Source organism: Agelaius phoeniceus, chromosome Z (assembly GCF_051311805.1).
Source record: "Agelaius phoeniceus isolate bAgePho1 chromosome Z, bAgePho1.hap1, whole genome shotgun sequence".
NCBI lineage: Eukaryota > Metazoa > Chordata > Aves > Passeriformes > Icteridae > Agelaius > Agelaius phoeniceus.
In genome coordinates this window covers 70,999,960-71,024,047 of record NC_135303.1, presented here as the reverse complement: position 1 = coordinate 71,024,047, position 24,088 = coordinate 70,999,960, and the positions used below count along the sequence as shown (strand labels likewise).

General features: G+C 37.3%; 1 protein-coding gene across 1 annotated transcript in view; it reads right to left on the bottom strand.

Moving 5' to 3' along the window:
- Positions 1-2,162: 2,162 nt before the first annotated feature.
- The window catches only part of SCAMP1 (secretory carrier membrane protein 1), a 40,723-nt gene continuing 18,797 nt past the window's right edge, over positions 2,163-24,088 (bottom strand). Inside the window, exons 3-9 of the mRNA XM_054652209.2 lie at positions 22,392-22,490; positions 22,020-22,131; positions 15,616-15,744; positions 9,882-10,041; positions 8,094-8,195; positions 6,222-6,339; positions 2,163-5,236 (exon numbers count right to left, since the gene is read on the bottom strand). Coding sequence (XP_054508184.1) covers positions 5,072-5,236; positions 6,222-6,339; positions 8,094-8,195; positions 9,882-10,041; positions 15,616-15,744; positions 22,020-22,131; positions 22,392-22,490 — 885 coding nt within the window. The 3' untranslated portion in view covers positions 2,163-5,071. The remainder of the gene's footprint in view (positions 5,237-6,221; positions 6,340-8,093; positions 8,196-9,881; positions 10,042-15,615; positions 15,745-22,019; positions 22,132-22,391; positions 22,491-24,088) is intronic.

The window sequence follows — 24,088 nt, the reverse complement described above, 5'->3', positions numbered from 1 at the left end:
GACCAAGGTAAAAGAGAAAGAATGCCAGATTTAATCACAAGAGGTCTTAGGGTGGGGTCAATGATCTCAGGAGTATTTAGGTCTTTTCTATCCTAATTGATTCCGTGATTCTATATTCTGACTACTTCCGGTTGTTCTCTTACCTTGGACAAAAAGTGTCACCCCACTGCCCAACCCAGGATATGTATTTTTTCTTTGAAAACATCATGCACTCCTCTAAAAAGAACATCATGCATTCTTCTAAAAAAATACAGCCACAGCAAAGACAACACTTCTGCACTAAAAAACAGCAACCATGCTTTGGCATGTGTACAATGACTACAGCTCAGACGTACACAATTCTTTAATTAGGCTAGAAACATGATAAAATCTACTAGCAGCATTGCCAGCTGGAGCAGTGGCAGAGCAGCTGATGCCACAGAGGCACCAGTGGTCAGAGGCAGCTGTTCTGTACAGTGGTCTGGGCTCCAGCCAGTATTGCCTACCCAACTCCAGCTGTACAGGGTCACAGAGCAGAAAAGCCAAGTGCAGGGCCACAAGTAACTGAGGCCAGTCTGTCTTCCAGGCCTGCACCAGCCCTGTTTTAACTAATACAGCCTCAAACTTTATTAATAAAAATCAGTCCCAAATACTTCCCATCTCTCCAGCTGGAGGTTTCCCTTCTTAAATCATGGATATAAAGTAAAACCTGGTATTCTCAATGCTGTAAAGAGCAGCTCCTCTGTATTGGAGTATTTTCCTTCACATCTGAGTGTAATGTAACAGGAACATAAAGGAGCACTCACCAAAAGTGGGACAGTACACTTATTTTTATATATATACACATACACTCATTACTTAGTCAACAGGAAGCTTCAAGTGTATTGAGAGACTGTATTGAAATCACAACTGTTCCATATAATCTCTTTCATCCAACAAAAAGCATTATTTTAGTTGAGCAGTATATTCTTCTGTTAAACTGCTGGAATTTTTTTTTCCAGAACAAAATGTATGGCAGCATGAGCCACAAGTTACACATCCCTATCAATGCCTTTTTTCTTTTCCCCTCAGTATCATGTGACATTGTACCTAGTTTAATCCTTGTATAAAGTTTCACTGGCTTTTGCTGCTGAGCTAGATCTGTATTACTGCCTTTGTCAATCTTCCTGATTTTTCTAATTATGAAAATAAAAGCTACTTGCAGACATAAAATTAATTTGTAGAAAAAAAGTATAAACTAATTCATACATGTTTTAATGTAAAACCTAATTAATTATCTGACCTACTGTGCTGTACTACAGATTAATAACCAGAATATTACTTTCTAGGTGTGTGCCTTTTCCTTGGCAGAAATATCTTCCCAGAAGTATCACTGAATATTTTTAATAACAGTTCTCTTAACCCGTGCTTTTCTCTCAATGTGTGCATGCTTTTCCAACTCCATGCTTACAACTTCTTGAGGAAAGTAATCTAAGCAAACCAGAGGAATTATGTCCCATGAAGAGCACTAAAATTGCGTAATAATTCTAAACATAAAACATGACTGGATCATATGGCACAACCATGCTTACATTTACAAGAAAGTACAAAACCTCTTCCTTCAGTCTGCTGACACTGCCATTCTAGATCTGTAAATTACAAAGATCAAGTGGATGAAGAATGTCAATACTGACTGATGCATGCATGTGAAACTGTCTTCAAAAACACGTCTGCCATCTCCCAAAATAATCCTGACCATACCTCAGAGCCCTGTTCACTGTATCACTGCATGAATATGCATTGTGCATTTGCAAACTTACCTACATCACAGTCAATGATGAAGTCACTCAGCCCTTCAGAAGAAACCCAGTAGTAAGATGAGTTCTAGAGAGCAGGTGCTGCAACTGACATTACATGAAAAAAAATCAACAGATTGTGCTAGTGACTAAAAAAAAAAAGAAAGAGCAGGACGGCAGTAACACAGAAATGTTGATTCACTGGCAGAAATTAGGAAAATAAATACTACCATGGCAAAGCTTTTTTCAGCAACTTCATTTTACTTTCAATAATGTTTTAAGAGTCACTTAATACCTGTAGAATTCCATTCAGTCATGACAGAGCATGTTTAATTTTAACCCTTGTGAGTTTACAGCACAAGAAGGTAAACTGCAAGTATTTTAAGAATTTTCTTCGTAACAGTTGAGTAGACTAATTCTCTATAACCAGATTTATTGATAGTGGACATTTTGCTTCACTATTTCAGCAGAAATACAGCATTTATATACAGAATTATAAAAAGCAAGTCAGACTTTTACATAGATCATCCTCCCTGCACATCACCCTGACTGTTAGAAGAAAAATCCCCATTATTGGTCAAAACTATACAGAGCGAACACCTAGGAAAAAAGTATTTTTTTATTCTATGACACTGTGTTAATACAATAAATATACAAAATTTCTGAACTACCCAGACATGCAACAGAGGGACAGAAGAAGTGCATTTGTACAGAACCATGACATTCACCAGGATGGCTAAACATTGTTAGTAATTTACAAAATATACAAACATCCTCAGATAAATAAAAACAACTCCTAAATTACAAATCAAAGACTACTGACATTCCAGTGTTTAAACTTCATACCTTTTACTCTGTCACAATACTACAAAAAGACAACTCAAGTGGGCGCCATACTCTGATTAATAAGAGATTGTAAAATCTTATTTTTGTTAGATAGAAAATATTTTTAACAAATTTTAGCCTTCTGTTATCAAAGCTAAACAAACTTTTTCCTCCCTTTTGGTTGCAAAGTGTCACAGATTTCTGGTTTAAAGAATTCACATGTGACACTACCCTGAATTTCACTCAGAAGGCTTAAATCTGTACATTCAACCCATGATATTACAATTCAACAATTCTTATACACAGAACATTACATATGTTTTCTCAAAGACCCTTCAAACATTTGAGAAAAAAAATCTACCTGTCAAATTCAGGTTTTATTCCTAATGTGTTTGGTGTTTTTTTCTGGTACTCTATGCTATTATGCAATCTTCAACTTCAGTTAAATTGTAAGGATGATGTCCCTATGATTCCAATCCAAGAGATACCAAAATTTAGATTTAAAAGTAGTCCATAGCTGAGTTCCTAGATACAACCCTTAAGTTAAGTTTAAAATATGAAAAGAACAATCTTGATATATAGCTTCTAGAATGATGGTCCCCCAATCTCAGCAGAGAACAGCAGTGACTTTAATCTGGAAAGCTTAAAAAACATTCCACGCAAATTTAAATTCAATATTAGCATGTCCACTATTATGACATTTTAACAGCCTTGTTAGATAGAATATTTAAGCAAGTATATTCATTAATGTGAACTTCAGCATCTGTGAAACTACAACGCTTTTCCAAATTCAATTGTGGTTTAAAGAATTTAGTAAATGAAAGGAGACTAATAGGAGAATTCATGCTAGTATATTACTGATTCAGGGATTAAGCTAGGGGAGTATTTTTTTAAATGAGCTTCTGTTATTATGAATACAGTGTATTGAAGCAGAATACAGTGTATTGAAATTCAGTCCACTTTCAGAATGTGGAGGGGCCTCAGAACTTTATGCTGTGTTATCATTCACCTTAAGAGCTGAATTAATTTCAGCCATGGTGTGTACTTACACAGGTTATGGGATGTCATTTTTCCATTTCCTGGAAGAGTTTGAAAAACTGTGTAAGTATTGTATGTAAGTCTCATACAAGGCAATCCAAAAATGTAAGGTCTTCAAAGCAGAGAAACTCATACTATACCACGTCCTGACTGTATTATATTCTAGAATATTGTGATGGTATGTGTACCATTATGGATTGTTAGTTTCACAGCATCAATCTAACCTCTTAGGCCTCCAATTCAATGAGTTAAAATCTAACTTTAATAAAGATAAACATCTCTCCCTTTGCCAAATCAAAATAGTTTAAAAGCTTTTTTCTATAGCTTAAATCACATCACAGAGATGGCTGAGTTAATATTAAAATTCATTCAAGTATCTGTTAAATGCCATTGCTTCAAGAGCCTGGTTTTAGACAATATACCTGTTAGAAAATTAAACACTGTATATATAGTGTTTTGGACAGGCAGTAAACAGAGTGACTGTCCAGGATAGAGATTTAGTACCACTGTTAAACATAAATCTATACTTGAAAAAAATCCAAACAAAAACTAACAAAAATAATCCCAAATAAAACAAAAATACCACGGCACATAGAAGAGGGACAGGGGATATGTGAATACTGAAGTTAAAAATAGCAAATATATAATCATTTAGTTCTGTGATTGAAATCACCAGTTAACTTCCTTAAACTGAACTACTCTATTACAGAGAATGTTTATGCCCCATAGTAATTTCTCACAGGTAGAGAATACTCCATGGAAATACATACAAACAAATGCTATAAAGTGGCACAGGTAAATTCTGGACCAAAACACTACTTAAACAAGATCAGGTAACTCAACAGTATTCATGCAAACTTACAGGTTTATATCAAAAGACTTACCTAATAAAAAGAAAACAAAACCAAATAAGAAAAGAATTTATACTCTCTGCCTTACTTGTATTTGACCCCCAGCAGCTGCTGAAAGTGCAAAAACAATAGTCAAACCTGTATCTCTCAGTCACTTCTTACTGACCACTTATTACCCCACTTCTTATGGCAGAAATAGGGAAGTCAGTTCTTGCAAAGAAAAATAATCCAAACTGCTTTCCTGAACTTAAAAAAAAACCCTGGTGTGAATTGCTAAAAAACCTTCCAGATTCTTATTACATTGATTTGATCATTATATACCAGAGTTCATTCTCAGGCCAATTGTTGAAATTATTTATTCTCCATAAAATATGTAAAGCTTTACACTGCAGAATTCAACAAGTTAAAGAAGGGGGAAAATTGGTTTTCTTCTTAAAATAAATAAATTTATAATAAAATAAACCAACCATTTCCCATTTAACCCATGCACAGCTGTAGAAGAAACAAACATGCTGTGTGAATTTTGATCTAGGCATTTAGGGAATACAGTAAGTGACTGGGAAATAAAGAACAGTTGAGGAGAACCGGGGTGACTTTGTTTCTCTACATCCGGTTACCCTTGAAGGCGTTCTGGGCTGCGCTGGTGGCCGCTGTCGAGGCGGCGTTGGCCGCAGCAGTTTGTACAGTTTTGTTGGACATCACTCCCGTGGCAAACTCCTGCTGCGCCTTCTCAAAGCTCGCGCCAGTCGTGCGGTACAGCCCGTGCACCTATGGAGGGGAAAAGCACTGAGAAAGTGGTGCCATGCTTTCCATTTCTTAGCAGAGCAACAGCAAAGTCTCAATGCAAAGCGGAGCTGTGAGGTGGGGAAATGTGATTTGTTCGTGTCTTTGAGTGAATATAGAGATGAGAACATGGAATTTTTTCCCACAAACTTTTGAAATTTTCATTGTCCTGCTGCACTCACAATTTGACTGTGGGGGTTACCTGTAATTATCTGCAAGTTCAGAGGGGTCTCATCATGGTCACTAAAATGTGTGATGTATATTTGGTGAATTTTTCTTTACAACAATATTTAGAAACATTTTAGTTACTCTGATTGGTAACAGGAGTAAGCAACACTCTGACTGAATATTAAAAATTTCAAAATATCCTTATTACACAGTTACACATTTGCAGAACTAGTGTGATGACCAATAGCTCTGCTTAATAACCAGAGGAATAATTCACCATAGTAACCATAGAGAAAGAGTTTATGTCCTTGAGTTTTCATGCTTCTGCATCATTAGCTGGCAATAAAATATTAAAAAATGGAGATAGAGAAATAAAAATCCTTTTCTGAGGTGCTAAGCATCTCTCTCTTCTATTGATTTTAATGGGAATGATTTTGGTAAGAGCTGTAACTTAGCAATCATTTCAGTCATGCCTCTCTGTGCCTGATGGACAACCTGGCATGTACAGCTACAATCACAGTGTTCAGTGCTTTCACCTACTCCTTTGTGGTGGGGTTACCTCTCAGGTTCTCTAATTCAGAGCTATCATTCCCCATTTGCAGAAAATACGTGCATTGTACAAACAGCATTTTGTACCTCCACAACAGTATAAACAAAACTGTACAAATGTTAATAGGCAAGGCTCACCTTGAAGAATGTAATTTAATCCCCACTGCTTTGTGAGAGAGTACCTCTCTCAAGACAGAAAGCAAAATCCAAATCAAATATAGGAAACAAAAGAGGGGAATAATACATAACTTACCTTCTTAAACATAACTAGTGAGATAACAGCAGATGCTGTGAAAAGTGCAGCTATGATTATCATCATAATGCCAACAGGAATACTCTTATTAAGTCCAGTAAGAGATGAAATCCACCCACTGAAGGAATGAGAAATAACAAATTTTACTAGTACAGCCCATGAACCATTTAATCAGATACCCTCACCAAAGTAAATTTCATAACCTCCTGGTTCTTAACCATTTTGAGTATTTTTAAAGAAAAATAATGGAAATTTTACATAAGCATATTCTGGTTCTGTGATATGCTTTTAAAGTTTAATTTCCATTTTTTTCACAGAAAATGCAGTGAAATTGTATGAAAAGTTGTAGCAAATATTATTGTCCTTGAGTAAAATTGTGGAGAAATTAGAAAGCTGCTTCTTCATTGTCATTTCGGATTGATTCAAGACTACATGAATTCACAGATGAGAAAATATCCCTAAAAAGATAGTTTCTAACTTCTATAAATACAGAACAGAATACCACACATACACAGCTTCTATATGAAGACTCATTTAATTGTATCCACAGTGATGCTTTCTCATCTGAGGTAAATATATTTCTTTTAAGTAGAGAGCATCAGATGAACTAATAGAAAAAAAACTGCTATATAAGTATCTACTTCAAGCATTTCCCCATTGTTCAAAATTGAAACACCAACAGTTTCAGACCTGAAAATTTAAAAAGCAAGCTGTCTTATGAACAAAACCCATGCATTAAGATGAATAAGATTTTTCCATGTTATTAAAAAAAAACCCACAAAAAATCCCCTAGCAAAAAATTATGTAAATTCAAACCTTAAAACTATCCCCTACCTGCTTCACACTGCTTTGATATCCCCTGTATGCCACTATAATCTACCACAAAACCCCAAAATCTAAGCTGTAATTAGGATTTTCTGATTATCTGGCTAATTTCAATACTCCTTCCCCAAGTATGCTTAAAAGCACACTTCCCAGACATGGATGAATAAGCAATAGAGGATTCCAAAGAAAAAAAAGCAGGCTCTTTCCTTACATAACAATTCTAAAGCAATACTGTTTTGTCTGCCCTTCATATATTTGGAGGTTTGCAGCAAAAAGCACTGATAGAGGGAAATGTCATTACTACAGCACTGCCATTCATGACTCTTCATGTTACCAGCTGGCTACTACAACCTTGCTTTTAGTTAATTCCTTTATTTCAAGGACAGTGACTGATTCCCCATAGTTTCTCCTTGTAAAATCTAAATATTAGACCTCAAAGACTCAAATAAAAGATAATATACATACAAGCTTCATGTAAAAGCTTATATATTTGCAAACATTTAAAAGAAAGATCAACTTATTGCAGAATATGAATGTGACTCTAACCAATGTACTTTTCAAATAATATCCAATATTCACCCAAATGCCTTGTTAAGTTGTTCTACAAATTTTAGCCATAAATTTCTCAATAAGAAGCAAGTATATAACTAAAAATACCTAATAATACGAAAAATATGCAAACAATATATTATTGATTTTTAAATTTTTGCTTTCCTTTACCTTAAATACAGAATGAGTAACAACTCCTTACACCACCAAAATAGAGGAGGTAGTGTATGAAAGAGTAAGTTCAAAGTGGTTTAAATTGAAGGATAAAATTTTGAGTAGCCCAGTAATAACAGAAGTACCTCACATTCCTTGGATATGTTTCACCCACTTCTCCTAGTCAAGAGCACTCCAAAAATGCTTTCTTTTGAGAGTTAAACGTAACATTCTAGTGAACACAAGATTATTCCTTTGAAAACATGGACTGTATTGCAGTTGTTACTTCAAGTAAGAGTGTTTGTCTTACAGACAGTACAACACTATGGCAAACAGAGTACTCACCAGTTTCCCCATCTTTGAAATCCTGCAGCTTGAAGTACATGTACAGCAAACTGACAGATATATACAAAGAAGAACACAAAGAACCTGAATGAACTGTCACTCCTGAAAGAGGTGGGGGAAAAAAGATTAAAGCAGGCAGAAAATTCATTATTTTTATTCATATTCTGTAGTACCAATCTAACATTTTACTGTATTAACTGGACAAAAAGTACTTTCAGTTATCAAGTGACCCGAAGTATCAGCAATTCTGTGTTTTTTTAGTGTGTTTATTTACAAGAACTGCTCTTTCTTCTTTAATATAGTGATTTTGCCACCTGCATCTCTAAGAAAGGTGAGAATAGTTCTGTTCAGCCCAGAGCAGGGCCCTTCAACTAACCATTTAAGTTTGCATTCTGCACCACTTTCAGAGTGAAGTTCACAGTGATAGCAGGATGGGAAGAGAATATTTAACTTGTGAAAGGAAAGAAGATCTCATATGGAATTACTGAAATACATGACACACCAGAATACTGAAACAGCTGTTATATTAAAGTAAAATGTACAAAATACATTTCCTGGTAAATTACTAAAATTTACTTACAAAGTCTGAAAATAAATTAAAAAAACCCGAGCCAAATATAAATGTACAGGCAAAATTTCAATGAAGACTCAACTTACTTCTGTCAAAACTATTGACCATATGAAATGCTTCCTACTAGAGTTCTTAAGAAAGTAGAAATCATTCATTTAAGTCATAAAAAGAGATTTTGTCCTTAACAACTCTTCCTGCAGAAGGGAGTTTGTAATTTCTGTACAACCAGTTCAGTTCAATAACTATTTCATTTTCAGCTGAGCAACTGACTGAAAGTTGAATATGCAAGAAGAGTTTTCCTTCCTCAACCAGCCAATTTTTTCTAAGAAAAAGTACGGATTTATTAGACAAGAAATGCAAGTTAAACTATACAACTATATGATTCCTCGAAGATTTGTGGGTATAGCAATACGTCCTTGGTTAGCAAAAAGAAACACTTCCTGTAGTCTAAATGTTACAGTTAATTGCAACTTCTGGCCATCAATCTTTTAATGCAGGAATAAGGGTATTTTAACTGAGAACATCCTGAATCGCTTCAATGTGAAAAAAAAACCAACCCAAAACTTCCTGAGTACAGGACTTGAAATCTCTACATGCTGATCTTCTCTAAGAAAAAGTTTAATTTTACATGCAAACACATCATTCTCTTCTTAATCACACACCTTATGCTTCTGAAGTTTGCAAAGATTGCTAAGACTAGGAAAAATACTAGTTTGTTTAATATATACCTGCTCTACTAATACTTAAGAATCTCAGGCTATTTCAATTAGAGATACTGTAGGCGTCTATCACTTAAAATAACAAAAATACAAGATTTTAAAAGTAGCTATTCATGAAGTTCATTCAGGAAGGAAAAAAATTAACACACTATTGACTACTAATCTGCTCAAATTCTTGGTGTGTAGAAACAGAGATTTAATGAGAGAGAATGTTGTTTGCAACTGTTACCAGCCCTTATTAACTTCAACAAAGTTAAGGATTTCTGACAAATATTTTGTCTGTGGTAAAAACGGTAAATACTTTAAAGGATATTCCATGGTATTACTAACTACTGGCATCTGTATTTCGAATTCTACAACTGAATTAATGGCAAACGTACTCTTTGTTTCTAATGAAAGCACTTTAAAGGATTATCCTCATGATAATCAAGCAAATTCTGGAATGTTAATGCATTTTGACAAGTTTTTAAATATCCTAAGTCAAGCTGAAGTTGTTACCTGAAAGCTCCATAAAGTGGTCTGTACCAGCAGACAAAAGAACATGGGGTAAAAAGCAAGAACCAGAGAATACTCAATCCAAAATCAACCCCTCGTGTGGCATCAACGTAAAACCAGGCCAAACATCCAAAGATATTAAGAAACAGTGTCACTGTATGGACTGTAGAAGCAAAGCAAACTAGTATTAATTAAATTATGTTTAAACAATAAATTATTACAAATGCTAAAGTTATACCTGAACTTTTAAACATTTTAAACATTTAAAGAAAACAGCATTTTAAACAAAACATCAGCATGCAGACAATACCATCTCAAGGCCTTCTGTAATAAATTGATTTTTATAGTTTTCTAAATTTTAGGTAAACCCTGTATTCACGAGTAAGAGCACTCAACATGAAAATTCAAGTACCATCAGCTACCTGGCAATGGAAAATATCTTGTCATAAAAATAAAACACTTTCAAATATTAAATTAAGAAAAAAGAGGTTTCTACAGATGCAATAATTGATTTTTTCTACAGTAATAACTGAATACAAATACTTATGAGACCATTGAATATTTTTTGAGAAAGCTTAAAAATGACAAAGTGCATCACAAAACAGACACTGTACACATTCAAATTTGAAAACAAAAATTTCCCAAATAGTCTTTCAACAGAAAGCTCTTTGTCTTCCAGATAATAAAACAAATACCCCAGTTACTAAGAATGTTCATCAGTAAAACATGGTCTGGAAGAAGCTGTTCTAGATGTTTTAATGTATTTTGTATATTCAAATATTTCTTAGGACACTGGTCTTTCTTAGGACACCTGCCTTTTTTGGTGGTCTGTTGTTAGCTCAAAAGTATAATTTTCTCACTGGCAGACCTTGTTACATAGTAACTATTCAATTTCTACTAAAAACAAATGCATTTGCATCATGACTTTACATTTTATTTATTTATTTTTTTATATAAATTAAGTTTACTTCTTAGAACAGAATAATGCAATATTAAGAAACATTATAACTACTACCTTCATGCTATCTGGCACAGAATTTAGTTCTGCTAGACTTCAAAGATGAACAAGAATTTTTCTCTTTATTCAGCAATAACCAGTGATTCAGGAAGGATTTTGCTGCCTCAGAGAACAATTTCTTTCCTTGCAGATCAAGATAAAGTAGGGTATTTATAACTGCACAAACTGCTCCTGACAGCAATGATTTTTATTTAAGTTCAGAGCAACATTTTAGTCATTCTCCTGGATAGCAAGGTTAACAGAACAGGCAATATACTAAAGATTCTGAAAAAGGGACTCCTGAAACTCTTTGTTCCTGTCTTAATTATGACTTGAGCTCTAAATCAACAAGTGGGGAAAAACTCTTAAAAGCAAGATGCACAGATCATTGCATGGAAGACTGATGAAAGTGAAAACATTTCCTCAGATAAATCATATTCTCCAGTAAGAGTTGCCAGAATCAAAAGACTTTGTTCTTTAAAATAAAAGGCAATTATTGCACCTACGTATCTTACCACTGCCCCAAGGGGTAGGCAAACCAATTCTTTCCGAATTTGTGTGTTTCTGCCTCATAAAGCAAAAGAAACTATACAAATCCCAGTTCCTGCCTTCCTTTGATACGTACAAGAAAGGGGTATTCTCTCTTTTTCTACTCAATACTGGAACACATGGAGACCCCTATGTTACTGGAAACATTCAAATTCTGGTGGAAATTGAACTTTACAAAATTACTTTCTTTTAATAACTGCAATTATGGTAACAGGACAAGTTTTAAGAGAGTACCATCAGTGCAGAAAAGGGGGAAGCATCACACCCACTACTGATACTGAAACCAGCAACACAGGGGTCTGGCTTCACTACAGTAACAGAGTCTCAGCAGTACAAAACAAGTATTAGCAAGCAATAAAGGAAGACAGCAGACTTGACTGACAATTCTCACTTCACTGTGCTTGCCATTCACTTGCCTGCTGCAAGATACAGAGAATCATTTATCCTTTGAGCCAATGCCTTCACTAAGGGATGTAGGCAAGCTTAAGCTCTCATATGAACAGACATCTGTTTGTAGGTTCAGGGTAACAGTTATAAAGTACCTTCCACCTACTTGTCTCAGCAAATTAAACCATAATACAAGCTATTAGAAAATAATGACCACCTGGGAGCTGAAATCACCTAGGGCTTTGTCAGAAGTCTGCAACATGCAATTTCTGTATGACAGCCTCACAGCTGTAACAATAGAGTACCCTGTGTGATTGAAGAAAGCCTTCTCCTAGTTTGTGTGTGGAAGCAGCTGAAGTTGAAAAAAAAGGTGTTCATGCCAGAATAAGAGTCAACAATGGAAAAATACATTAGTTTAATAAATATTAATTATTTACTTTTTTTTGGTATAAACTTCCCTGAACAGAAGAATTCTCCTTTAGATATATTCCTTGTCTTAATTAACTACACTTTATAATCCATAAATGTCTGAAAGAGAGTTGTAAATTAAAAAAAAAGATCACAAGTTGTACTGAAGATATTTCGCATGTACATTATTAAGATGACTTTGCTATTCCATTTGAGACCATATGAAAACAAATTTTTCTACTAAGCTTAATTTCAGTAATATTTCATTGATTATATTTTCAGGAAACCTAAGTCCACATTAGGACACATGACTATCACCCTGGATTGGAACTGCCTAAAGGCAAATGGGATGCCTGTACAATGGAGAGTGTTGAAACCACAAGGCAACTCACAAGTGAGGACTGGGCTAGTGAAGTTTGATCACACATAACCTTGGAGCACCAAGGAGCTTCAGATGTTGTTTAGGCTTTTGTTCTTAGTCCTGTTCTGCTTACTTGGAGAGATGTGCTAACATGCCTTACAAAAAAGAGGAAGATCTTCCATAGGGAAAAAATAGATTCTAAAACAGATAACATAACCATTAAACAGCCTTGGATTAGCACATAAATATGTGCTATCTAAAATGTGAAGGTACATTTTAAAAATTTCCTGATGCTACACACTAAAAAACACATAATAATATGGAGTGGACTAACAGTGAATTTGTATGACAGCAACCAGTCAAACCTTGAGAAAACATCACCCACAAGGAAAGGCTGAGTGAAATATGCTAAGTAAGGCAAAAGGAGATGACTAATGGGAATAAATGTATTTTCCATAGCAACAGTGGATAGAACATGAAAGATCAAACACAGAAGTGGAGAATTAAATTAATATACCAATAAACATTTTCTAATTCTAAAAGTCAGCAATGCATTAGAACAGGCTTGGAGGGAGTTTGTGAAGTGTCTAACACTGGAGGTTCTCAGGGACAGGCAGAACAAACATCTACACAGACTGATATACATATATATACATATATATACAGACACACCATCTCTCATATCCTCAGACAAAGGATGAGATGAAAATCTCCTGAACAGAAACAGAAAAAAAGTTGGCACTTCACTGTATTATTTTTCTACCAGAATCTCTTCCATTTGTAACTTCAAATAAGAAATATTTCAAAATCCAAGTGGTGTTTATTAGGCACATGCTATCAGCCTGTGGGGAAAGTAGCTTGAAAACATGCTTTTGAGTCTGTTTTTGACTTTTAGCACAAGTCAAGAGACATTGTACTTGACACTGGACACAGTAATAGCACAAAAAGATCTAAACAGTGCTAATGAGCTAGAAAAACTGTCATTTTCATGAGTAAGCCCTTAAAGCACCAAAGGCCACAACGCCAAGATAGAATAGAAAAGCTCCAATGGCAACTGTGAAAAGTCATTGCTAATTGATTGTTATAGTTCACAAAAACATGTGAGCACTCAGTCTCTTGGAAAAAAAAAAAGTCTCTCCCCTGGGGAAAAAATGTGCAAAGATAAAACACATCAACGAATTAAAAAACCCTGACTTCTGATACAAAAGGAGAAAAAGAAAAGAGGGATGAGTTAATGAAATAGGGATACAAACAGGATTGTTTTCTCATGAAAGGAAGAGCATATGGATCTTAACCAGGTAAAGAAGTTTCCTCAGAGACATAAAAACCAAGAATGATGATGTCAAATTAATACTAACAGTGGAAATACAGAAAACTAAACTAGTAAGTTTGTTCCCAGGGCTACCACAAAGGAAAAGGACTACTTTATAAAGTGCTGAGAATGCAGTACTCGATTTATCCAAATGTGATTATGTTCACAGAACCCCTAGATCTTACAAGACATAGGAAGTTCTGGAAGAGGAAAAAAAAGAGGCAAGCAGAAGCAGGTCTACCATGGCAATAAATACCTCCTCAGAGGATAAGCAGTCAATGAGAAATTAGCCAAAACACATAGATGCAATCCTAGGAACGAATAGACCTCAATAGATATTGGAGTTTTTTTCCTCTATTATGCCCTATTCCTGCCTTCCTTAATAATACATGTAAATCAGAGAGCACTACAGCTAAAGAAAAAAGAATGCAAGAAGACTTGGTGGAAACCTCAGCCTACCTAGAAGGCAGTCATGTCAGTATAAAAGCACAGGTCCTATGTATTTTGAAATAATGTAATATTGCTTCTTGTTGCCATAAAAAGGAAAATTAAGAAGAGTATTAATATTCCAATTAGTATTAATATCCCTACTTCACCTCATATTTGAAGCATATGCACTTTGAGAACTCAGTCCGGCAAATGGCCAAAATTGGTAACCGTCCTAAAATTTTGAGTATTTCACCTTAGATTTCATATACATCTCAATTATCTGCCAATTTTATGAGAGTGACCAGTCATACGCTCTATAGTTGCTTATATGAAGATTAACGATCTAGCAATGAATATAGAAAGCAGTAGATTATGATGAAGTGGAATTGACTGGATTCAGTGCTGCCTGCTTATTTCATGTGTTTCAATTACGTGGTTCAATCACAGCAATAAGATTACTAGAGTAATGTGTAAAATTACGGAGATTTCCTAACTACATCTTAAGCTACGAAAAAAAGTTCAGAAAACATCTGAAATCCCCATTTTCTTAGGAAGGCTGAAAATATATTAAAGGCATCAAAGTATCTAAATCTTGCAATTTTATCAGAGTCAGAGTATTTATTAGTCTTGCATCAATCACAGTGGACAAGGCAGAAGAAACAAGTATGGCATCTGCACACTTCTTTAACCCAGTATTTCTCCAGTAAAAACAGAGACACCCAGTGAGAGCAAAATTATTCCTACAAAGACGGTGTAGAGCATTCTTTGCCTACAAAGGATAGCTTTAACATGGACTGATTCTTCAGCTAATTGACACTATTTCTTAAAATAGGGTAAAACTATATTAAGCCCTTGCTATAGATGAAAACCATTTTAAACTATATAATATTATGTAATTAAAGTAAATGGGTATTACACATCTTGAACTCAAAAGTCTATTAACACTAATTGTGAGATTTATTCCTTAACATATAAGCTGATTTTAAAACCAGTAGAATTATTTCTAAGTTAATGAACAGTCAAAGTTCATTTTACAACTGGAGAAACTTAAACCAGACAATTGCAATAAATTAGAACCAAATTGCCCTAGGATAATCCTCCTTTTCTTCTGTGGAAGCTTTTATGATGTAATTCAATACTTTTAAGACTGAAGTTAACATAAAATTTTGCTTCAATATTTGGCTTCTGGATTTAAAATAATTCTTCACTACAGATACTCCAAAAGCCAAAGCAGCAGGTATATATTACCAAGCTTGAACAGGCACTTTATTTTTCTTCAAAAGAAAATACTTACACATCCACAAATAGTACATAATCTTTACTGTCTTCTGGAATTCTACAGGAATGTCTACTGAAAAATCCTGGTAAAAACAAGGACCTACAGGAAAATTCTCAGGGAGAGGTGGCCAGTTATTTTTTCTACCTGCAAAACAGAAAATAAAGGAAAAAAAAAAAGGTGTTTATAATGTAGTTTCAGTCTCTGTATACTTGAAAGAGATACATGTTTGAACTTGTTTGAAGTGTTTAATGCATGAGTTTCTCAAGTGGATGGATAACTCAGGCTCTCAGGCTACCAAAACCCAAGGGTTTTAAGAGCAATCCATAACACAAACTTCAGAAATTAAATACAATTAAGTGTAGCCAGGTCAAGGAAAGTAAAATAGTTATCTACATAAAAGACTGAGCAGGCATCTAACATTTCCTAAAAAGTAAGAGAATTTTTCACAAAACAGATATGGACAGAAAAACAATTTCTGAGAATTCCTTGACTTTTAAATGAGTATTTCCCTAAAGTCCCACCATACTCACACAGTCTGTTGAACACAAAGATAGGGGACTGAAAAGCATTCTCCATTTTCAGAATCCTGATATTCTTAGTGTCAATGTATCTCTAGTTTCCAATATGGCTTCCTGTCAACACTTACCTAAAAGGCAGGAAATCTCAGGACAGTTACTGAAATGGTCTCTAAGTACCTTTTTCTAACAAGAATATGCCCTACAGCACTACTATGTTTTGATACAGTTGTGTGACAGAGTGAGGACACTGCAAAGGACACAGGATCGGATACATGGATTTCCTGAATGCTTATCTTATTGCAGGCTAGAGTTTACATTCTGCTGAACACAAGTCATACCAAGCACAGACTCGGAGATTCAGTTGAGACAATCACCGCAACAAACCTTTGCCATAGCATTTCAAACTCTGAATGCAAGAGATATATTCACCATGTGACTGAATTAATTTGTTGAAATAGGAAGCAGCACACTTTTATTAGGTCAGATGCAATGCTGCACAGAACCTGAGCCGAGAAGGTCAAAGGCATCAAGCTGACATACCAGCTCGAAGATCTTTCACTGTAGTAAATTAAGACAACATATGACAACAGTGTCCTAGATCTGCAGCCAGCATCTTAAGGCAAATTAATGCAAATAGCTAGAGAATTCCAAAAGACCCTGTTCTCCAGTCAAGACCACTCTACAGTGTTTTCAAAAGAGTCAAAGTTAGTGTGCATGTCCCTGGGATCCAGAAATGTAATTCACAGAATAGTTCAAAGTTGTGCCAGAGTAGGTTCACAATGGACATCAGGAAGCATTTCCTTACCAAGAAAATGGTCAAACACTAGAATGGGTTTCCTAGAGGAGTGGTCAACATCCTCAGCCTGTCAATGTTTCAAGGCAAATGAACAATGCTCTCAATAACATGCTTTAACTTATCGGTACTGAAGTGGACAGGCAATTGGACTATACGGCCATTGTCAGTCAGGAGGCAGCAGCAGCAACCAAAGTAAGTTTCGGGGGTGAGATCAAGCTCTCCAGAGGTTTCTTGAGCTCAGGGACACCCAAAGCCCAAAGCCCTTTCAGGACCCAGAAGCTCTCACTAACCAGTCAGGAGGGGAGTGAGCATTACGAGGAGCAGTGTGGGAGATTTAATCAGCTTTAGGGAGCATGAGTGACCAGAACATGGTGCATCAAAAAGATGTGGTGCAGCAGTTTGTGCAGCAGGGTGAGCAGGGAGGGTGCAACGCGCAGGTAGGTCCATGCCTCAGGTAAGTGCTAAGTGCTCTAAGCATCTGCCATAATGGTGGGCACTTGTCTCAGAATCAAAACAAGTGTATCTACTGAGACAGCCCCAGAAAAGTCTGAATAACACATCCTCTGAGGGAACTGGTAAGGAAAGAGACATGAGTACAGGTGGTAGTTTGCAATGGATGCACGGATATTTCTTCTGGAGAAAAGGCTTGTACCTGCATGAAATGTGCATAGTTTGATGAACTGCTGCTGAAGGTACAAAATTGCAGCAGGCAGTGTTAGAGGGACAGAAACGGAGATAGAGAAATGGCTTCAAAATCATACAACTACAATGGAACATCAGTGAGTGTGAGACACCCTAGATCCTGGTGACCCACAAATACAGACCTCAATCCAACCTCTATCCTCCAACACCCACACCAGAACAGATATGATGTTTTAAAGGCTTTAGATGTCCATTAGCGAGTCCAACAAGGAACATCCGGACCAGCAGCACACAGTCACTACAGTAAGAAGAAACTGAGTAATTGTGGCGGGTGACTGTCTTAGGGTCCCTAAGACACAATCTACCAGCCCAGTCGAGAGTTGCATGAGGTAACGCTGCCTACCAGGGACAAAGATACATGAGGCTGCCAAGAGGGTAGCCCAACTTGTCAAGAGCATGGACCACAGCCCACTATTCCTCTCTCACACGGGTACAAATGCTACCACAAGCCAAAAAATATGCAGGATCACGGAAGACTATAAAGTGCTGGCAAGGTAAGTGACAAACATTAGTGCCCAAGTCATCTTCTCATATATCTTCCTGGTCACAGAAACAGGGACAGCCAAAAGCAGCCACACTGTGCAGCTCAACATCTTGCTTCCTGGCCACCATCAAGGTTTTGGCTTTTATAACAATGGGTTTTGCTTGAATGATTGTGGCCTGTTAGGGAGGAATGAGATCTGCCTGCTTAAAAAAGGGTAAGAGAATCTTTGGCAGCATACTGGCCAATTTCTTGAGATGGATTTTAGACTACATGACTCAAGGGTAGGGTCCAAAGTGGCTATGATAATTCTATTGCTTCCTTCTAGGGATGAGGTCATGTCAACCAGTGCATCAACAGATGTTCCTTGACTGCTTCTCAAGATGAGAATCACAGGGCTAACAACATCAAGGGTGTTCATGGTTACAATGAATCCTGTTACACTCTATCTAGGGAATCTGAATGCTGGATTACCTGTCTGAAGTTGCCTGTACACACACAGCAGCATGGGGAATAAACAAGAACTGGAAATCTATGTGTAGTTGCAAGGCCATCACCTCATTGCAATTAGAGATATGGTAGGATAGCTCACATGACTGGAGCAATTTCACACACGGTTGTGGATTTTTTAGAAAGGACAGGTCAGAGAGACAAGGTGGTGGAGTTGTTCTTCATATAACAAAGCAACTGAATTGTATCAAGCTCTATTTAGGGGCAGATAAATGAGTTGACAGTTTATGGGTGAGAATTAAGGGACAGGCTAATATGGGTGATACTGCTGTGGGTGCTCACTTGTAGGCCATCTGATGAGCAGGAGGAAGTTGATGAGGCTTTCTATGGACAGTTGGCAATAGCCTCATCAGCATAGGCCCCAGTTTTCCTGGGGACTTCAACAATCCTGGTATTTGTAGAACAACATGGCCCAGCACACATAGTCCAGGAAATTCCCGGAGGTCACTGAAGACAATTTTTTAATGCATGTGGTATATGAGCTAATGACAAAAGATGTGTTGCTGGACAATTGCCTTGGGGTGATTTTTCAATGATACTCTATTCCCTAATCATCTGCCTTATTCCCAGAAATGGCTGCTGTAGCTTTAAGAGAAATCAGAGGGAGGGGCAGAGAGCCTTGGGCTCCTGCATGGGTTTTATTCAAAGCTTCTCTCCGGAGGGTGCGGCTGTGGTACGAGCCAGGACATCACATTCTTGCTTTCACTAGATTTGTTTTTGCTAGCTTAAGCACTTTTTTTTTTCTTTCTTTCCCCTGGCCTGGAGGCTGCAGCAAGAATCCTTTCAGCTGCATTTTGGCTTTTTTATTGAACTGTTTCTGCTGCATTTTTGGTTGGAGATCCAAGTTGCTGAGATGGTGGACCAGCAGGGGGCTACTCTGAGCCCCAGACCTCAGGAAAAAAAGCTGAGCCAACAAGGGAAAGGACACCAAAATCCACTAGCTTCATCTGGTGTGAGGAGGACAACAATGCCAGAAGTTTCAAGAGATCCCCATTTGTTTTGCCTGAGTTGTGGTGTGAACTCCATTTTCCCCTTCCCTGAGACAAAGGGGCTAGCTGCCATTTTTTTCCTCCCAAGCCACACCTCCAGGCCCTGATGAGATGCACCCACAGGTGCTGGGGGAGCTGGCAGATGCTGTAGCTAAGCCACTCTCCACCATCTTTGAAAAATCATGGGAAACAGGAACAGGACCCATTGACTGAAGAAAAGCCAATGTTACTCCTATCTTCAAAAGAAGGCAAGAAGGAGGGGGATCCAGGAAACTACTGGCCAGTCAGCCTCACCTCCATCCCTGGAAAGGTGATGGAACAGAACATTCTGGAAATCAGCACCAGAATGCAGAAGAAAAGAAGGTCATCAGGAGCAGTCAGCAGGAATTTCCCAGGGGGAAATCATGCTTGACCAATCTGACAGCCTCCTGTGATGGCAGGGCTGGACGGGGAGGCAAGGGGAGAGCAGTGGTTGTTGTCTGCCTCCACTTCAGCAAGGCTTTGGACACCATCTCCCGTAACATCCTCACAGGTAAGCACAGGAAGCATGGTTTAGATGAATGGACAGTGGGATGGACCAAGGACTGGCTGAATGGCAGAGCTCAGAGGGTCAGGATCAGGGCAGCAGAATCCAGTTGGAGGCCTGTAGTCAGTGGTGTTCCCCAGGCACCAATACTGGGCCCAGTCTCACTCAACTTGTTTTATCACTGGCCTGGGTGAAGGGATCCAAGGTACCCTCAGCAGGTTTGCTGATGATCCAAACTGGGAGTGGCTGATACACCTGAAGGCTCTGCTGCCTTTGGGCTGGGCCTTGGTGGGCTGGAGAGTTGGACAGAGAGAACCCTAACGAGGTTCAACAAGGGCAAGTGCGGGGTCCTGCAGCTGGGGAGGAATAACCCCAAGGACCAGCACAGGCTGGGGCTGCCCCACTGAAGAGCAGCTGTGCAGAGAAGGACCTGGGAGTCTTGGTGGATCACAAGGTGACAATGAGCCAGCAGTGTGGCCCTGTGGCCAGGAGGCCCAGTGGGATCCTGGGCTGCGCTGGGAAGAGCGTGGCCAGCAGGTCAAGGGAGCTGATCCTCCCCCTCTACTGGGCCCCATGGAGTGCTGTGTCCAGCTCTGGGCTCCTCAAGACAAGAGAGAAATTGAGCTTCTGGAGAGGGTCCATTGAAGGGGCACAAAGATGATGAGGGGTCTGGAGCATCTCTCTTAACGAGGAGAGATTGAGAGAGCTGGGCCTGTTTAGTCTAGAGAAGAGAAGACAGAGGGGATCTCATCAATGCATATAAATGTCGCAAAGGTGAGTGCCAAGAGGATGGTGCCAGACTTTTCAGGGGTGCCCAGATACTGGACAAGAAGCAATAGCAATAAACTAAAACACAAGAAGTTTCACTTAACATTAGGTAGAAGTTCTTTACATTGAGAGTGCTTTACATTGAGAGCTTTGTGCAGTGTCCCTCTCTGGAGACTGTCAAAACCCACCTGGATGTATTCCTGCTCCTGTATCACCTGTTCCAGGTGACCCTGCCTTGGAAGAGATTACCTCCAGAGTCCCCTTCCAACTCTATTCCAATCACTATTCTGTGATTCATTGTATGTCCCTTCCAACTGAAAATATTTTATTCTATTCTATAAAATCTCCTGACAACTTGAATTATAAGGAATTAAGCAATTTGGAATTGTAACACTGCATATTCAAAAAAAGACCAGCATGTGTGAAAATAAAACAGAACTGTAGATAAAAGTGAAATGACCAGATAAAGTCAACCTTTCATACAATGATTTGCTTTGTTGGGTTTTGGGGCTCTTTTGAAAAGGAATATTCCCACAAATGTAATTGTAGAAAAACACCTTCAGTTAAGAGGATGGAAATCTTCTCACACATGTGAAATTGCTGTAAAAAACAGTTGATTTTGCACAGCACAGAGCTTGTGGCATCCAAAAAATTTAATAAAAGTTCAATAATATAATAGATCTTTCTGGCATTTGTGTAGAATATTATGTTTATAACACTGCAAAAGAAATTAAATGTTTCAAACCAGAAGAGTTCTCATACAGGTGTAAATAGATAAATGAGAAATCAGAGATGTTACTTCAAGAAGTTGGTTTTACTTCATCTCAAAATGCTCCATTTTTATTCAGTAGTGTTACTCAGATACTAATCTAGAATAAAAATAGAAGAGAATAATAGATAAAAGAGAATAACTTGCTACAGATGCCACATTTAAATTTTTTTCACTGAAAATCTGAAAGGATAGCACAGTTTATTCACTGCATTCATCCTCTTAAGGGAGATAAACTTCCTTTTCCTGAAGACATTACAAAAATCCCTCTTCAATCTGCTTCACAATGCCACTGTAAAATAAAAAGTTTCTAAGGAAAAGTGACATTTCAGAAATTTAAAGTATATTTTTCATGCATACCCCCTTGCTGATTGAGACTCTGCATTTCCCTTTCTCTGCGATCTAGTTCAGCTGCTTTTCTTTCCAGTTCTTCCTGACGCTTTAACAGTTCTGCCTGGGCCAAGGCATGCTCCTGAACAAAACAAATATCACCAGATATTGACAAAAAGTATGAACATGGCATAAATATTCCAAGTCTTTTCACTATAATTAAGCATCTCCACTTATGAAGACTGAACCAATATAGCAAAAATTCACATATTACCAATTACTTAAAGGCAGTATTAATTTTAATTTGGAAAGCAATACTTACTTATAAAATACATTATTCCAGAAGCATATTTAAATAATTATTATTAAAAGGAACCTAGTGCCTAAAAGTTGCAGACAAACCTTTGCTATTTGTGTGTAGGAAGATGGTTCTTCTGTTGGTTTCATTATTGCTGGCTGGGTACTGGGTACATTCGGCATTTTCACATTTCCTGGAGGAGGCTAAGAAAACAAAAGACAATTATAGAGAAATATTTTCCTATTCTAATAAACTTCTTTTCATTATATCTGTAAGAACCAATTTAAATTTTTTAAAGGAAGTGCTACTGAAATAAATTGAAATCTCAATATCCTGCTTTCAATATTTATAATCTTTAGGAAAAAAGACATCAACTGAGTTCCGTGGTGCTGTTATCTTGCATTACTTTCAATAAACACACAAAGAATTTTAGGAATTCAGTAAAAGTAAATGGAATTTTAATTTTGTTCAGACATGAATATTAATACAACCAGTAACTGTTTCAGAGGATTGCAGCATTTAAGAGTCATCTATTCATACTCTGAAACACCATGTAATTTATTAATAATGTCTTCTAGAGCCTTCTACTTAACAAAGGTTTATATCACCCAGCTAACTAGAGAAGTAATGTAACATATGAAACTTTCAAATTCAAGATCCATAATCTATTGCTTTACTATTTCACCAATTTTTGCTAGGTATCACTCCAGAATTTCTCCTAGGTTAATACATGTGTTAAGAATATAATCACAGCAAAATATACATTTCAGCCATTGTATTCAGAGGATACAGACTGTTGCTGAAATACAAATTTCTTTCATTAAGCACAGAAAAAAAGTGCATGTTTTTGATACTACCATGTTTTCATACTTACTTAGCTTCATAGTAAATGCTAGAAGTTCAATACAGCTTTAATGTATTTGCCCAGGTTACTATCTATTCAAAGACCACAGCAATGCACAATAGGCACAAGTATTATAAATTATCTACGATAGATGAAGAACCTAGTGAAGAAAGCATCATGGTCATGGAGCATTTCAAGCTGAAAGGGCTCTACAAGGATCATGGAGTCCAACTCCCAGCTTAAGTTGGTTAAGCAGGACCTTCCCCTCAGGGACCAATTCTGGCTCTGACTAATGACTGTATTGTCTCTAAAGTGTTTGTCCCTTGCTCACAGAATAAGCTTCTCCATAATTTTACCAGGCACTGGAGTGAAACTTATTGGCCTGTAATTACCAAAGTCTTCCCTCTTAGTCTTACTGAAAACTGGGACAACATTTGCCAGCTTCCAGTCAACTGGTACCTTTCCAGACTCCCATGACCATTGAAAAATAACGTGAAGGGGACCCATGATAATGATCAGCTAGCTCTTTCAGTACACTGGGATGAATTGCATCAGGCCTCATTGACTTACGTGCATTCAGTGGGAACAGTAAACCCTGAACACCTTCAGAGTTTACAAAGCCTTCAAGTCACAAGACTACAAGGGTCCCTAGGGCCCATCAGTGGTGTTACAGAGGTAAAAAAGGCGCTAAACATCTCTGCTCTTTCCACACCCCTAACTGTGAAGTGACTGACCTCATCAAGTAATGGACCAATATTATCTCTGAACATCCTTTTGCTGTTTACTTTTTTAAAAGGTCATTTTGTCATCCACCACAGTGCTGCCTAGCTTGGATGCTCATCATGCTTTAACCACACAAATCTCCTCCCTGCAGTGGCAAACAGCATCTCTCCAAACCCTCCTGTGTCATCTGTCCTTGTTTTCAATGTCCAAACACCTCCCATTTTTATTTAAGTT